We start from the raw sequence: 18,639 nt of genomic DNA on the forward strand, positions 1-18,639 counted from the left end.
CAACAAGGCTTCTGTTTGCGGCGAACACGTTGCCAGAGTAACAATTTCAGTTGAACATTTCAAATACCTCATTTTTTGTACGGATTACTGTAGCTTTGTAGCAACAATATTCAAACTGGGAATGACTTAATTATTCCTGCTAAATTCATTCTACTAAATGATTGAGGGGTTGGGTTAAATGCGGAAGACACATTTCAGTTGAATGCATTCAGTTGTGCTGGCAACTGACTAGGTATTCGCATTCACTTTCCCTAAAATTTGTAGAAAGTTTACAGTGGCCACTATTTTTAGAGGCAGTTTAGATCCGAAATAGACACCTGCGTTCGCTGCACACTAGCTTCTCAGACTGTTAGCTAACACAAAACAAATGGAATATGTTAACGTTCGTGAACTAGTTCCTTTGTTGAACGCACCTAAGAGGCTTGTGATACTATAGGCTGAGTGGGCCAAGCCTTGTCTGTGTTGGAGGGCTATGTGGTTCCCTCACTGTCCATAATGAGGCAGTAAAACCAGGCCACTCACTTCATATAGTTGCAGCAGTTATTTACACTGAACAAAATATAAAACACAACATGTAAAGTGTTGGTCCCATGTTCCATGAGCTGAAATAAAAATCTCAGAAATGTTCCATACACACAAAAAGCTTATCTAAAATTGTACACAAATTGTTTTACATCCCTGTTAGTGAGCATTTCTGCTTTGCCAAGATAATCCATCCACCTGAAAGGTATGGCATATTAAAAAGCATGACCATTACATAGGTGCACCTTGTGCGTGGGACAGTAAAAGGCCATTTTATAACGTGTAGTTTTGTCACCCAACACAATGCCACATTCTACTAAAGTTGAGGGAGTGTGTAATTGGCATGCTGACTGCAGGAATGTTCACCAGAGCTGTTACCAGATAATTTAATGTCAGTTTTTCTACCATAAGCTGCCTCCAATGTCGTTTTAGAGAATTTGTCAGTACGTCCAACAGGCCTCACAACTGCAGAACACGTAACCAGGCCAGCCCGGGACCTCCACATCCTGCAGGATCATCTGAGGGGGGGTGGGGTGGTGCAGAGGAGTATTTTTGTCTGTAATAAAGCTAATTTGTGGGGAAAAAACTATTCTGATTGGCTGGGCCTGGCTGTCAAGTGGGTGGGCCTATGCCCTTCAGGGCCACACATGGCTGCACACCTGCCCAGTCATTTGAAATCCCTAGACTTGGGCCTAATGAATTTATTTAAATTGACTGATAACCTTATATGAACTGTAACTCAGTAACATTTTTTAATTGTTGCGCTTATATTTTGTTCAGTATAGGTTTGTGTCCTATATAATCTCAGTAGCAATGAATGCGCATCCCTGGATGTGTTTTAAATGGAATAGTCCATCATATAGTTCCTTACATTGTCTGGCTAAAAACTCCACTGTTCAGACCTGAGCTCTCTGCTACTGAAATCCTGAATGATAGCAGACTACACCCCCACCTAGTGGTGAATTAGAAGTGCAGGTCTTTATAGAGGAAGTCGTGCCAGGGCAGTTTTCACTGTTTCAATAAGGGGATTCTGTTAAACTGGCCCAGGTTGCACTGGGGTATGGTCCATCATGTGACCAAGCAAAAGACTGGGGGAGGTGTATCTCACTTAAATGGTACAGTAATCTGAGCTGCTCTGTAATATTGTCAACAAGGTAGCCTGATGCATCGTACAGAAACATTCAACATTTATTTTCCATAAAATATACGTTTGAATTTCTAACTAGTTTTCATTGGGAAGGCAGGCAAAGCATTTTAATCACAAGCAATTACTTTTGCATGTGAAAGTACAGAATCCTACTCATCACTCCACATGCTTAACCTAAGTCACTTTTGTTTGAGTCTACTTCACCATCGGCCAGGGGGGCGCCAGGCTCACACCCAGGAGGCAGCCCGTTTCCAAAACAAATGCATTTTTACTAGTTGCAAACTCCGCCTACCCGGGCCAGTTTAATAGGATCCCCTCAATCACACTCTTATCGAAACACAATCAAAACACACCTTCACTGAACACATAGAACAAAGACTACTTCCTGGTCTGGTATTGTATAACAGGAGATGAATAAGAAGGAAGAAATGAAAATGAATTTAGACCAATCCTTGATCTCCTGGTTGTTCAAAAGTGACCAACCACATTGCTTTCAATTCAAAGCCTTTGTGAACATTGGCTTAGAGGGAGCAGGGAACAGGAGAGGAAACCAATTTAGGATATACTGAGAAAAGGAAGGAAGTCATTTAAGAGTATTGGATCAGATTTGGTGAGTCACCTTTGGCCCCCAGTTGAGAGAGAGACACAGACGAGGGCAGAGAGAGACAGCTAGAGAGAGAAAGAAAGAAAAAAAAAACTTCCAGTGAGAAAGAGACGGAGGGCTACTAACCTTAGCCCCACAATCTCCTCCTTTCTGGACACAGAAGCCAACAAAGGCAGGGTCTGCTACTTTAACCAGGATGTTGTCCACACAGTAGACATGGATGAACTTGACCCCCCTCTGATCCATGTCCTCCACGATCCCCTGGGTACCCAGAGCTCTGTAAAGACCCCCGTTACCATCTGAAACACACACACACACACGAGACCTCTGTTATCATCTAAAATACACAGACATACACGCACTGACACACGTTAGGTTATGTACCTGGGGCCATGGCCAGCTTGTTTTTGCTCTCCAGGATGATCTTGCCATTGTAGTCCATGGCAGGCAGCATGCCCTGCTGGAAGAATATCACGTTGTCTTTGCACAACCCAAAGTAGCTGTGGCGCGAAAAAAACGTTTTAGTTGACTCCATGGTCCGGCCGCTCGTCATGATGTACCTAGGGGGAAATCAGGAGGCACAATTCAGTTCATGATTAATTCATTCACTGGTCATTATGCACAGGGAGAAAGGGGTGATACATTGGGTTTGATTGAAGACTAATACAACTCTAAAGACAGTGCTTCAATTGTTTTTTTTTAATCAAAAGTTTGACTTTTCACTGTATCAGTGACATAAGTCCCATAAAATAACTTTGCCAGAAAGTTATTCATAATCCACATTGCCAGATTAGGCTAACATTTTCATGACTTTTAACATCTGAATGCTCTGATCTGACAAAAGCTAAAAATACATGTTGGCAATGTGGTTAAAAACCCACAAAAATAGAATGAATAGAAAGGGTTTCTCAATTCAAGTCAATGATGGAATAATGGTTGTACTGGCAGACATCTTGAGTGTACCCACACCTAGGCTGAAGGTGAAAGGTTAAGACAATGGGATTCTAATAACGCATAACGCTTTGCAAAAATGGGACCAGCTATGCTAGTTAAAAACAGCGCGGGTAGTTAATGCCGCTGATCCCAGATTTGTGAGGACGTTATCGTAACCGGTATATTTTTGACCTAGACCCATGCCAGGAAGTAAAAGCAGGATGTGTACCCTTCAATCTGTATTGTGATTGGTTGAATCAACTCAACTGACATTACTAAAACTACATTACATGAGCCACATCAATTAGCATCATTTGAATTAACATTCTACATTACCATGGCAATCCAGCATCAGTTGATAGACGATTCCAAAAAAGCATGCATATGATTGTATCACAATACAAGGCAGCCATAGCGAGTGTACCCATGAGTTTACCAGTCAAATTGGCAGGGTAACACGGAACCCAAACCGGTTGCGCTATCGTGCATAACTTTATTTTGCCCCCCCCATGAAACAGATGTGAAATGGCTAGCTTAGTTAGCGGTGGTGCGCGCTAAATAGTGTTTCAATCGGTGACGTCACTTGCTCTGAGACCTTGAAGTAGTGGTTCCCCTTGCTCTGCAAGGGCCGTGGCTTTTGTGGAGCGATGCTTCGTGGGTGACTGTTGTTGATGTGTGCAGAGGCTCCCTGGTTCGCGCCCGGGTATGGGCGAGGGGACGGTCTAAAGTTATACTGTTACACCCACACCAAACGCGATCACGACAGGCAGGTTAAAATATCCAAACAAACTCTGAACCAATGACATTAATTTTGGGACAGGTCGAAAAGCATTAAACATGTATGGCTAGTTAGCTTACACTTGCTAGCTAAGGTTAATTTGTCCTATTTTGCTAGCTTGCTGTTGCTAGCTAATTTGTCCTGGGATATAAACATTGAGTTGTTATTTTACCTGAAATGCACAAGAACATCTACTCCCGACAATTAATCGACACATAAAACGGCCAACCTAATCGTTTCTAGTCATCTCTCCTCCTTCCAGGCCTTTTCATAGTTTAACTTATATGGTGATCTAAACTTTAACTGAATTACCAGGACTACCGGCAAAACAGTTCGTCTTTCAATTCTTATTATTTTTTTTACCTTTATTTAACAAGTCAGTTAAGAACAAATTCTAATTTTCAATGATGGCATAGGAACAGTGGGTTAACTGCCTGTTCAGGGGCAGAACGACAGATTTGTACCTTGCCAGCTCTGGGATTTGAACTTGCAACCTTCCGGTTACTAGTCCAGCACTCTTACCACTAGGCTACCCTGCAGCAGGTATCACATGGGTACATGTGAACCAGAGAGGCAGGACTTGCAGCACGATCTGCGTCAGAAATAGGAATGAGTTCTATTTTAGCCCTTGGCAACGCAGACGCTCGTTGGCACGCGCGAGCAGTGTGGGTGCAATAATTGAATAACATGGATTTCTACATTTATTTTGCGATGCTCGCGCACGCAACGTGTCTGGTCAGTATGTTAGAGCATTCAAGCCTGTTCTATTGATGGTTTGCGTCACAATATTGTTTTAAAACAGTTCGTTTCAGGACTGAGCACTCTACTCAATGCACCCACAATGGTCTAAAGTGCAATACTGTGGCTTGAAAACACAGACATTTAAGAAAAAAAATCATTAGTAGGAAAACCTTTTGTCATCATTTTATGTCGCCAGATTGACTTTAGATGCAGTACAACTTTAGCTAGCTAAGATTAAGGGGAGGCCTCCAGATTTTAGCTAGCTAACGTTAGCATTTGTAGCTATTTTGTACAAACTTTGCTAGCTAATGACATAATTGCCATTTGTCTAAAAGTTTGACATGATGGGAAAGTTGATTCCTACTAAATGTGTCTACTTCACTAATGTCATCGTATTCCCAAGCCCCTATAGTGTAATTTAGACCAAACAGTCCTTAGCCCCCAAGCATCAACATGGCAATGACGTGATGGAGGTGCAACCCATGAATTCATTTTATTTCTATGAACATTAACTGAAATGTCTGTTTATTTTTGGTTTTTAAATAACCAATTTTAAAATAACCAATTACCAATAACCAATTAACAACGTGCTAATTAACTACAATGACCAGAATCCATTGCTCCCTACTCGGTTCTTGGGGCAAGCCTGTGGGGCCGGTAGAGAGCGATAGAGAGACACTGCTTAGGCATCTTTACCTGACAACTTGATTGAATATTTTATTTAAGTAAATAAGATGGTTATAGCCTAATAAGCTACAGTAATGAGCAGTCACTCACCATCAATTGTTTTATTCTGTGTTACAGCATTGAACCCACAATGCATTTATTATTGTTTTTTTTCTTCTAAAACTCAATCAAAACCAAACCCAAAAAGCACTAATGAACAACAGTTGATGTTCATCCTCCTCAGTGTATTTCATAAAATAAAAAAAACAGTTAAAGTTATCCTTTTTTGATAAACTATACTAAATATAAATCACGTCACCAAATAATTTATTACAACTATTTTGCCATGAAGATCTACAGCTAGCTTCCGTCCTCCTCTGGGTAAATTGATTTCAATACAAAACCTAGGAGGCTCATTGTTCTCACCCTCATTCCAAAGACTTACACTAATTATGACAACTTCCGGAGGACGTCCTCCAACCTATCAGCGCTCTTGCAGCATGAACTGACATGTTGTCCACCCAATCAAAGGATGAGAGAATAAATCTAGTACTGAAAGCATAAGCTACAGCTAGCTAGCACTACAATGCATACAATGTGGTGAGTAGTTGACTCAAAGAGAGCGAAAGACCATAGTTGAACAGTTTTGAAAAAATATTTATTCCAAAATGGAGACGCAAGAGATTATTTTTTAAACTTTCAGTTTCACTTATTTAGCTAGCAAATGCAGCTAGCTAGTTTAGCCTACTTAAAAAGATGGATGCCATGTTAGCAAGCTGGCTATGACTATCTAACAACACTGGAACTCCTCCAATTCAAGGTAGGATTTTGGTTTTAAGAATGTATTGCCACTGGGGCCCACCAGTATAAACTGCTTAATGACCAAAAACTTACCTTGACACTAACGTTACTGCATGATTTTAGCGGGTTTACTAACGCGATAGTTCTATTAGCTATGTTGACTATAACATTACTTTAGCTAATATTGTGACAATGATGTTGGCTGTATGTAACGGTTATGATATGGTTTGCCTTGGCAAGGTTTTTCACCTGGTCACATACAGCTGATGTATTGTGCATTGAAGTACACAAACAAAGAAAAAAAGTGAGGAGGAGAGCTCGAGAAGGTATACAATGTGGCTGCTATGAAAGTGAACTGTGTTTAAGCATGATCGGATATGTATTCATTCCGCCAACTCTTGTTGAAAAACGTTTCTTAAAACAGAAGCAAACAGAACAAAAACGGGGATAAACATAGCTGAATTTGTCCAATAGAAACTCTCATTTGCAACTGTTGGACTAATGATTACACCCTATATCAGCTAGATGCAGGCAAGAGCGTGCAAGCCGGCATTGTATGTGCCACTGTCTCACCTCAAAAACATTTCTCGAACTGTGTGCACATACGTTGGTAACTTTCATTCATAGGCTAGGTTGTAGAAACTTCATGATGGGTATAGGGAACATTAAGAGTATCATGTAGTAGCCTAATCATATCAATGTTACATTGAACTGGGTGAATGGAATATGAATGACATGACAATATGCTGTAATAGAAATAATGCCATGCTGATGAGAAAAAAAGGCCTCATCTTAAACGACACTGACCATCCATGACTAGACAAAACCAGAAGTACTTCCTTATGACTGGAATGAATGTCACCTGGCATCTCATGGTGAGCTATTAGTCCTGACCCCTGACCTTAATTACAGACAGAGCCCAGCCCAACCCTGGACGCCAGCAAGACGTCTCCTTTCGTCAACCCACTTCTGAATCGTCTTAATGACTTCCTTCATCTACTCCACAGGGAATTATAATCCTGCTCCTTTCCGGGATCAAACCACTTCCTTGATAGATTCAGGTGAGCGCCTTCAGAAAGTATTCATACCCCTTATCTTTTTCCACATTTCGTTGTTTCAGCACGAATTTAAAATTGATTCAATTTAGATTTTGTCACTGGCCTACACACACACACACACACAATACCCCATAATGTCAAAGTAGAATTATGGTTTTTGAAATGTTTACAAATTAATAAAAAAATGTAAAGATGAAATGTCTTGAGTCAATAGGTATTCAACCCCTTTGTTATGGCAAGCCTAAATAAGTTCAGGAGGTTTTTCCAATGCCTCGCAAAGGCACCTATTGGTAGATGGGTAAAAAAATTAAGATCACCATGCTCAAAGGGATATTGAATGTTTGGTTAAGTTATTAATTAATTAGTTATTAATTACACTTGGGATGGTGTATCAATACACCCAGTCACTACAAAGATACAGGTGTCCTTCTTAACTCAGTTGTAGGAGAGTAAGGAAACTGCTCAGGGATTTTACAATGAGGCCAATGGTGACTTTTAAAACAGTTACAGAGTTGAATGGCTGTGATAAGAGAGAACTGAGGATGGATCAACAACATTGTAGTTACTCCGCAATACTAACCTAGTTGACAGTGAAATGAGGAAATCCTGTACAGAATTGGGGCGGCAGGGTAGCCACGTACCCACGTGATACCTGCTGCAGGGTAGCCTAGTGGTTAGAGTGTTGGACTAGTAACCGAAAGGTTGCAAGTTCAAATCCCCGAGCTGACAAGGTACAAATCTGTCGTTCTTCCCCTGAATAGGCAGTTAACCCACTGTTCCTAGGGCGTCATTGAAAATAAGAATTTGTTCTTAACTGACTTGCCTAGTTAAATAAAAAGGTAAAAAATTAAAAAAATTATTCCAAAACAGGCATCCTGTTTGCAGCAAGGCACTAAATACTGCAAAACAGGCAAAAATCCTCGCAAAAAACCTGGTCCAGTCTGCTTTCCACCAAATTCACCTTTAAGCAGGACAATAACCTAAAGCCAAATCTACACTGGAGTTGCTTACCACTGGAGTTGGCCAATTTACAGTTTTGACTTAAATCTGCTCAAAAATGTATGGCAAGACCTGAATGGTTGTCTTGCAATGATCCACCACCAATTTGGCAGAGCTTGAAGAATTTTGAAAATAATAAATTAGCAAATGTTGCACAATCCAGGTGTGGAAAGCTCTTAGAGACTTACCCAGAAAGACTCAGAGCTGTAATCACTGCCGAAGGGAATTCTAACATGTATCGAATCAGGGGGTTGAATACTTAGCTAATCAAGATAAATTAGTATTTTACAAATATTCGAAATTTCCGTCCACTTTGACCGAGTATTTTGTGTACACAGGTGACAAAAAAAATGACAATTAAATCAATTTAATCCCACTGTGTAACAACAAAATGTGGAAAAAGACAATTGGTGTGAATACTTTTTGAAGGCTCCTTATCTAGGTCTAGTAAATAAATCAGACAGATGAAACTGGAGAACAGAGGGGGAACATAACTTATTTTTGATACAATAACATTGTATGGCTTGTTTGTGATTTCACAAATGGGGCTATAACAAAAATGGGCTCCTCAGGAGTGGATTGAGAAATAGTGCTTTGTGGTCAGTTTGCTGTGGTGCTGTATGTTCTATACAGTATATCCCCCATAGTGTATCATTATGCCCTTATCTGCCAGTCCCACTCTCACCAGGGGATGCAGCACTTGGCTCCATGTCTCTGTTCTGCCAGCTGTTGCAGCCTCAGTATCCTCTCTGCCTGGATCTGGAACAGGGTCTTGTGGGAAGGCAGGCCCACGTCGTACATGCCTTTAGGGTAGGAAACCCCCAGCCTGGTCCCCTGGCCGCCCGCTAGCAGGAGAACAGCCACGCTGCTCTGGGAGATACACCGCATACCTGGGAGAGACAATAGAACAACAGTTAATGTACAAAACTATCATTTATTTTACATCATGTAAAGATAATAATAAATTCAAATTTCAGAATCTCAATGCGCTTCAAAGGACAAAAAAACATATTTAGAAAAACCACATGAGATGGACTGTTATTACAAAGTTCATGGCTTGAATGTTGATCTGAGAGAGAAAGTCCAGAGGCAGGCAGGAAGCGCTGTCTCAAAGGTGTCCCACTGTCTTTTCCATAGTAGAACTCAGTCAGTTTAAGTTTGAGCTAAGCCACTGCAGCCCATGTACTTTGTAGTAGGTACAGTTGAAGTCTGAAGTTTACATACACATTAGCCAAATACATTTAAACTCAGTTTTTCAAAATTCCTGACATTTAATCAGAGTAAGAATTCCCTGTTTTAGGTCAGTTAGGATCAGGATCACCACTTTATTTTAAGAACGTGAAATGTCAGAATAATAGTAGAGAGAATTATTTATTTCAGCTTTTATTTTTTTCATCACATTCCCAGTGGGTCAGAAGTTTACATACACTCAATTAGTATTTGGTAGCATTGCCTTTAAATAGTTTTACTTGGGTCAAATGTTTAGAGTAGCCCTCCACAAGCTTCCCACAATAAGTTGGGTGGATTTTAGCCCATTCCTCCTGACAGAGCTGGTGTAACTGAGTCAGGTTTGTAGGCCTCCTTGCTCACACATGCTTTTTCAGCTCTGCACACACATTTTCTATAGGATTGAGGTCAGGGCTTTGTGATGGCCTCTCCAATACCTTGACTTTGTTGTCCTTAAGCCATTTTGCCACAATTTTGGGGTCATTGTCCATTTGGAACAATGATGTCTTGAGATGTTGCGTCAATATATCCACATAATTTTCCTTCCTCATGATGTTCTATTTTGTGAAGTGCACCAGTCCCTCCTGCAGCAAAGAACCCCAACAACATGATGCTGCTACCCCTGTGCTTCATGGTTGGGATGGTGTACTTCAGCTTGTAAGCCTCCCCCTTTATCCTCTAAACATAACGATGGTCATTATGGCCAAACAGTTCTATTTTTGTTTCATCAGACCAGAGGACATTTCTCCAAAAAGTATGATCTTAGTCCCCATGTGCAGTTGCAAACCGTAGTCTGGCTTTTTTAATGGAGGTTTTGGAGCAGTGGCTTCTTCCTTGCAGAGCGGCCTTTCAGGTTATGACGATACAGGACTCGTTTTATTGTGGATATAGATACTTTTGTACCCGTTTCCTCCAGCATCTTCACAAGGTCCTTTGCTGTTGTTCTGAGATTGATTGGCACTTTTCACACCAAAGTACGTTCATCTCTAGGAGACAGAACTCGTCTCCTTCCTGAGCGGTATGACGGCTGCACGGTCCCATGGTGTTCATAATTGCGTACTATTGTTTGTACAGATGAACGTGGTACTTTCAGGCATTTGGAAATTGCTCCCAAGGATAAACCAGACTTGTGGAGGTCCACAATTTTTTCCCCTGAAGTCTTGGCTGATTTCATTTTCCTATGATGTCAAGCAAAGAGTCATTGAGTTTGAAGGTAGGCCTTGATATGCATCCACAGGTACATCTCAAATTGACTCAAATGATGTCAATTAGCCTATCAGAAGCTTCTAAAGCCATGTCATCATTTTCTGGAAGTTGTTTAAAAAAGCACAGTCAACTTAGTGCATGTAAACTTCTGACCCACTGGAATTGTGATAGTGAATTATAAGTGAAATAATCTGTCTGTAAACAATTGTTGGAAAAATTATTTGTGTCATGCACAAAGTAGATGTCCTAACCGACTAGCCAAAACTAGTTTGTTAACAAGAAGTGTGGAGTCGTCGAAAAACGAGTTTTAATGACTCCAACTTAAGTGTATGTAAACTTCCGACTTCAACTGTAGCTAGCTAGCTACTCCTTCGCGACAAACAAAATTAAGCACCCACTTGGATGATGCTACGGCAGTTACATGGTGCCAGAAATCACTCCACATTTCAATAATAATTAAAGAGCAGCCTTGTAATTATGCCCTCCCCACGATCCACATCACACCTCTACCACAGAACAACGAGACAGATATTTCACTGGATATATAAATATGAAGCATCCGCTTGATGTTTCCACTCACGAGCAAATACGGTAGTGAAATGAAGCCCACTGACGGGCAGTGATTAGAAGATGCAATGAGATGGATTTTGGCCTACATTGTGCAAATTTTCTCATCGATGAAAATTTGATCTCAGAGTTTTCTGTTCCCAAAACTAGAATATGTTATGAACAGAGTGGACTAGGTTTTATAGCCTTTACCAAATAATTTAAAAATTGCGTTGTTTAGAAGGAGTGCAAAGTCGAATCGAGTTATTGCACATTGCATTTCACAGAGTAAGCATTCCCTAACGTAAATATGCAGATGTATGCTAGAACGGGCCAATAGGATCTCACTAGGGAGTGCTTGGCTCTGCCCACCTCCTTGCTTGTTCTGCCCCGTGACTCATCTGTTCCCGCTGGAAACGACCGACCACAGCCTATCTTTGCCTCATTTGTTACTAGAAATGTGTTCATTTGCCAGTAGAAATGTATTCAACAGTAGTTGCCTTGGAAACCAAACAAACAGACCTGCTAGTTTAGCTAACCAAAAAAAAGCTTACCATTTGGAAAATGGAACTCAACAATTTAATAACGGTTTTCAATTCGACTTCTGCTTTCAAAAGCAGCTCGGACATAGAACATGTAAGAATGAACTATGGCCATTGAATTCTACCGTGCAAATACGTTACACGGAACTAATGCACACTCTAGAATGGTTCCTACTGGTGCAGTCATGACGCAAGTGGCACTATGGTGTCAATTCCTCCCACATTTAGTTTGACCAGCTGTTTTCAGCAACTGATATTTGTTTTATTCAGGTTTGCTAGTAACAAATTAATTATTTAGCTTCTAATAATGCAAGCTCCTCGTAATGAACAGTTTTGAGTGTCCTGATGAGAAGGCAAACTTTTCTAGCTATGCAGGGGCAAAAATTGGGCATTATCAGCTCATAGTTATGGATGTATCCAAATGAATATCAATAAAAAACAGCAACTTTTCTGTTATTCTGGCTGTCGTGATTGTGTTAGCCGTAGCTAGCTGGCTAGCAAGCAAGGGATAAGAACTTTACCAGCGAGTATGGCAACGGAACATAAAGAATGAACGACTGGGTAGCGTCTCTAGCAACCAAAAGATAAGAAAGTAGGAATTTGCTTATAAAAATGCATAGATTTACAAAAAAAAAGTATTTATACTGGTAAATGTGTGCTTTCATATTGTTTTATTTGGCAATTGTGGTATAAGCGGGATAAATGCCTACATTCTGTACATTACCTTGGAAAAAATGAACTCCGAAAAGGCATAAGGTAATGTACAGAACGTCGCCATTTATCCCTTACATATTAAATATTCATTCTTAAAAAAACACAAGTTAAAAAAAATGCCATAAATTAAAAACATTCACAAAAATGTACAGGAGCCCTCTGCTTAGGCTCCTGCTAGGGAACCATGGCAACTATAGAACTATGAAATATGGTACAAACAATAGGCCTGTAGCTTATTCAAGCAATATAACTCAAACTAAACGTACTTGTGATGGTTGCCAAAACTCAAGAACACTATGGAATTTTTATGGCTAAAGTATAATCTACCTTGGCAAGGAGTTTTGATAATCATTGCAGGCGAAACAGCAAGATAAACTCAGAATAACCCATAGTTCAATTACAGTCAGTCAATCTCTATCTAAACATACCAGGTCAACAACACCCTTATTATACAGCTCTACTTTATCTTACAATAAACTGTTGCTATGGGAGTCAGTGATTAGCCCACATATACGCACACACCACGTACACACTCAAGGGTCCTAAGTGTAACGGATGTGAAACGCTAGCTTAGTTAGCGGTGGTGCGCGCTAAATAGTGTTTCAATCGGTGACGTCATTTGCTCTGAGACCTTGAAGTAGTGGTGAGAGTTGACTGGGAGGTGCTATTGTAGGCTTTGGCTATCCTGACTCATACATACATCTGGGATGCATGTATCCTTAGCTTGCTGCTGTAGATGCTGGATGACCTCATGAGTGAGGGCACAGTGAGCAGCAGCCCATTTACGTCCCAAGCAGAACCAGAAGCTCTCGCTTTTCTCCTCCTTCATCCCCCAGGCTGGACATCCCTGGCTACAGGTCAGGCCTGATAAACATTTAGAGGTTTTACTCCAAGGAAGTAGTCTATTTCACAAGGCTACGCCGGTTAAATTTCTCAAACAAACTCCATATTTCGTAGATCATGAAGAATGAGAAACTGGACAAGGGAATGGTGTGACTGAATTGATGTTCTCAATAATTCCACAGGGCTGACGTCACTGGTTCAAATGTCAGTCGTGAATCTAATAGCAGTGACGCCCAAAGCAAGTAGCTCAGGGATGTGCGTTTCAACAATACTGTGTAACTCTGGTAGGGCAACATTCGAAACGTAGCGCCTACTTGGTATTGTGTACCGGGGCTTGAGGTGCTCAACCAGTCGACGAATGCCAACATCATCCACGACAGAGAACGATTATCTTGGAGTTAATGGATTTCGCCTTTGAGTTGTCTCGCTGAAAATATTCTTACTCTTTCAAATGACTGCTGGACTTGAACTTGTTTAGTTGTTCGAAATGAGCCTAGTATTTTTCTGCTTTTGTTCTGTGTAGCACTGTATTTTGTGGTGTCATTACATCATCTAACTACGTTATATAGGTATGCACGTCAGCTTTGACATCGATTTTGCACATCAGCTTGTTTTGCTAATATTGGCCGATTCCGTATGCTTACCGATTTATCGTGAATATGCTTTATCTTGAAGCCGATATATCGTGCATCTAGTCGTTAGATGGCACTGACGGTGCTTTGTGAAATAAAATCTAGGACCCCACTTAGCCATTTCAACATCACAAGCCATCATGGTTTACCCCCTTTAGCCTAAGGGTTGCCAGGTCACGTAACGGCTGCCACAGTCTTGTTTAACCTCAGGATTGGCATTATCTGATCCCAGTAAATCCTCCATGCTGCTGCCTGTCACTGTGCTGGTTTGAAGTGGTTTACCAGAGACATGTTAGATGGGTTAGTTTCAGTAGCCCTGCAGAAATGATCATCCCACCACCTGGGAGTGTTGCATAAGATTTGACCTCAGTTTATGCCCTTGTGTAACTGAGAAGACACACACACATTATATAAATCATATTGCACACCATAAAACCTGATACGATTTCCCCGTCTGCCTGTTTCACTTCCTGGTAGCATATAAAATAATTGAGGTTGTTGTAAATCGGTGGAACTCAATCCCTTGAATGAAATAAGCTCCTGTTTATAAAGCTAAATAGAAACTGCTTCAGGCTTTGCTAAAGCAATGCATCATTATGACTGAGTCACAAAAGTGTCAACTCCAAGCTAAATTAAGATTGGAGTTTTCATGTATTTGACATACAGTACTTGATCCTGGTCTTGTCCCAACAACTCCCCCCAAAAAAATGGGAACCCCTGTACCAGCCAACTCACCCTTCTCTTCCCAGTCCTTGAGGCAGTCTCTGTCCCTGGTCACGCTGCCCAACACCTCCCTGGGCACTGGCTCCATGCGGGCATCCATCTTCTCCTGCTTGCTGCTGTGCGACACCTCCATGGCGCTGCGGAAGAACTTGTTGATCTCCTGGAAGTCCATAGCTTCTAAGTCAGAGGTCATCTCAGCTTGCTGCTCGGGGGTCAGCTCGTCCCAGAACTGCACAAGGTGAGACTGGCCGGCTTCAGCTAGCCTATGGGCCAGTCTGCTTCTGGTGCTCTCCATGACAATGATCACACTGCTGGGTTAGGGCTAAAATAAAATCCTCTAGGGAATCTACCTACCACACCCAGAACAGAATAGGAAAGTGTTGTGAGTGTCAGGAATATGTAACTAGCCTACACAGTCATGACGGTTGACCACATTACTGGGCACAACTCCTCTGACAACTACCACATCCAAAACAATGGAAACGTATTGTGAGATTCAGTCACACCAGATATAAAAACACGTATACAGCGTCATTTCAATACACTTGTTCTAAATAGAAACATAGATGTTGGTAGCTCTCTGGTTCAACAATGGCCATATTTATGACTACAAAGATTGTACAATGTATTATCTGAATTTTAGTCATACAACAATTTGTCTTGCTGCTTTTTGTTCTATGTTGCTATGTCTGTATGCTAAGTCTTGCTTGTCCTATGTTGCTCTGTCTGTATGCTAAGTCTTGCTTGTCCTATGTTGCTCTGTCTGTATGCTATGACTTGCTTGTCCTATGTTGCTATTCTCTATATTGTAATTGTTTTTAATAACCTGCCCAGGGACTGAGGTTGAAAATGAGCAGCTGGCTAAAACCGGCACTTTTACTGAAACGTTGATTAATGTGCACTGTCCCTGTAAAAATAAAATAAACTCAAACACGTATATCATTGATCTCTGTGGTACCATAATGACACAGGTGTGCCTGTCATGTTTCTTCAAGCAAATCATTAGCTAGGTGACTTCATTAGGTACATATATGAGGACATTCCAGTAGGGGACTTGTTACAAACTAGATTACATGGCCATCTGACCATTTTCCCAGAAACCGAGCAGTCAATTTGCCACCCCAATACTGGCGTAAATGTGCTTTATCTTGAAGCCTAGTCTACTGCAATAAGCAGGCCAGAACCATATCCTCGGGACACCAAGTGGTGTTTACTTATGTTGACACTAAACAGAACATTTCCCCTGTTAGACAATCCAAGAGATAGGAAGTGTTCTAAAATGCAATAAATACACAAGTCCCTCTTTGATGCACCAAATCTATTTCCAGGCAGGATATGTCTGTTACCTAACTAATGTAATACTACACATTTAACACTATCATATAGAACAATAATTCCGCGGTTATGTTAACTAATAAAAACGGATATTAGCTAGCAACCTAACTAAATGATGACTATCATCATCATACCATTTGTGGTCCTAAACGGCAAGCTAGGGGGCGAATGATGATAATTGAAACCTCGTATTCTACAAACCTGGTTTATATATTTTTGGGGCTAACTATATTATTCGATGTAAATGTAGCTAAGATTATAGAAATGTGAGTTCATATAAACTTACCTTCAACGCTGTGTCTATGAATCAATTTGACCGGACAGCGTCGAACAGCAGATTATTGTATTGGCCACCGTGCCCCCCGCCCCCTCGAGTACACCTCCTACATCGCTTTGACGTGGCACACGAGTCGAATGGGAACGCCCTGCTTACGCTTACATTTTGCCTTTACAGTATTGAAGAAAAAGTCAGCAAACTGAGAAAGATCAGATTAACGATAAAGATGAACCATGAACAGACTATGGGAAGTAAAATAGTTATGAGACCATCCAACGAGAAAAATAGCCGTCGTTATAATTATTTGTCATTTTTTAACTGTAGACTGATCCCCTATCTGTAGGGGATAACAACTATCCATCCAATCAGGTACGATAAGAAGTAGAAACGTGACGTTTGACTTTAATTATGGAGAAGTCTAAATGAGATCCTTGGGACGTAACAACTCTGATACCCGGTTGAAGTTCACGTTTAAAAGTTTAAACCAACTTCTTATTTCGAAAACACCCCATGTGCATCGATATGAGTCAGAAACATTTATTCTACGGTCAAAATTGACTACAAAGTGTAAATAGGATAATTTTGGTCATAAAGTTAGTCTTGTCCAAAACTGAGTTTTGTGAGACTTCTGGTCATGACAGCATTACAATTGGCGAATTCCTTTGCCCAGGTGTTGCTGACGCCTGTCAGATCTTACAACGCATGGAAAGGTATTTTAAGTATCAGCTAACCACATCATATGTTATAGCAATCTGTCAGTCGATGACGTGAATATTACACGTTCAAAACAACTGGGAACTCGAAACTCTAAAATCTCTAACTTCAGTGCGTTCAAGACAACTGGAAAATCGGATTGAACAAGTCATCCAACTCGGAATTCCAAGTCGAAAAATTGGGCATCTTTCGAGAACTCTGACTTTCCGACCTGAAGATCAGTTGTTTCTAAATTCCATAATTTTACTTTCTAGATTAGTGTGTCTTGTTGTATATTGTTAGATATTACTGCACTGTTGGAGCTAGGAACACAAACATTCGCTACACCCGCCATAACATATTCTAAACATGTGTATGCAACCAATAACATTTTATTTAATTTGTCTCTAAAGCACCAATAACGGATTAGCTGACAACATCACAAAGACGATGCACACACTTCAATTGGGCAGAAGTCTCTGTGTTACTGTGATTCTGGATGGCCAGATCGCTATCAACAATGACAAAAACAACCATTATGGAAATTGGAGGTGGCTCGTTTAGTTTTATCTGGTTCTTGATACTATGTCTTGCTTTGAGGTGTTTGACTGATGTCACAGCTATGGTAATATGGCTCGAATTCACTAGCCAGCTAACCAACAACTATAATGATGCATTTAAGACAAGTGCTCATTGTGCAAATGTATTTATGTTTTCAATAAACATTGGAGACTAAATATAGTTGACATGTTGTCAATAATCTAAGCCAACCCTGTCTGTTTTGTCCCATAGTTGCGCATGTGTCTACAACAACTAACCTGTATATGCAAAGTCTGAGCAGGGGAACACGACCAACGTAAATGAAGGTTGCGTTTGTTTCAAACCTTCCCACAGCTTGCAGCACACAAGTAATCGGGCGTGTTCCTCTGCCCAGGTGTGGCTGACGCCTGTTAGATTTTTACAATGTATGGATAGGTATTTTGTGTATCAGCAAGTCACATATGTTATAGCAACCTGTTAGATAGTGACACAGTCGATGATGTGGGAGCAACCATTGGTTGATGCATGCAGCGTCTGAGTAGTGGAACGTGACCATAATCAGTTCGGAATGCAGCTGCATGCGACCCAATCATAATGTCCATGGTAAATTTGGGTTTACTTTGAATATCCCTATGGGGTTGGTCAGGAACCATTGGTAAATTAGACAATATGTTAAAATTCCAATAGCTCCACATTTCAATTGCTTAACTTCAAACCAACTTTAAATTGTATAAATTCATATACAAATATTGAACGCATTAAATTAGAAAAATAAAAGGTGTGTAAAATGAAAATATTGTCTAATTTATATTGTGCAATTTATTGACAGTCCCTAACTAGCCCCGAAGCTAGGCTATCCAAAGGCAAACCAACTTTTCCACAGTTGCATACCAGCCGGCAGAAGCTACACTAAGCAAAAATATAAACACAACATACAACAATTTCATGCGGTCTGGCCAGAAAAAGCATGACATGCCATACTCCCTTTATCCAGACAGCATCAGAGGGGCGCTGTTTCACTCGCTCGGGTGCGTCTTTCTGTCGGCTCGTGTCTTGGTCCAATAAATTATCAATATTTTATTTGGATGGGTACGGTGGGCCAGGCCACGTCT

At 40.7% G+C, this 18,639-nt stretch overlaps 1 protein-coding gene across 3 annotated transcripts in view; it reads right to left on the bottom strand.

Moving 5' to 3' along the window:
* LOC110524574 (UDP-N-acetylhexosamine pyrophosphorylase) overlaps positions 1-18,639 on the bottom strand; it is a 34,382-nt gene that overhangs the window by 14,003 nt on the left and 1,740 nt on the right. The window contains exons 1-5 of one of the 3 annotated variants that reach the window (XM_021604372.2): positions 16,304-18,495; positions 14,695-15,032; positions 8,935-9,139; positions 2,658-2,833; positions 2,400-2,572 (exon numbers count right to left, since the gene is read on the bottom strand). In XM_021604372.2, coding sequence (XP_021460047.2) covers positions 2,400-2,572; positions 2,658-2,833; positions 8,935-9,139; positions 14,695-14,977 — 837 coding nt within the window. In that variant the 5' untranslated portion in view covers positions 14,978-15,032; positions 16,304-18,495. Of the gene's footprint in view, positions 1-2,399; positions 2,573-2,657; positions 2,834-8,934; positions 9,140-14,694; positions 15,033-16,303; positions 18,496-18,639 lie in introns of those variants that run through there. The other 2 variants (XM_021604373.2, XM_021604371.2) reach the window with 2 other exon arrangements.

The sequence above is a fragment of the Oncorhynchus mykiss genome, chromosome 5 (genome assembly GCF_013265735.2).
Source record: "Oncorhynchus mykiss isolate Arlee chromosome 5, USDA_OmykA_1.1, whole genome shotgun sequence".
Lineage (NCBI taxonomy): Eukaryota > Metazoa > Chordata > Actinopteri > Salmoniformes > Salmonidae > Oncorhynchus > Oncorhynchus mykiss.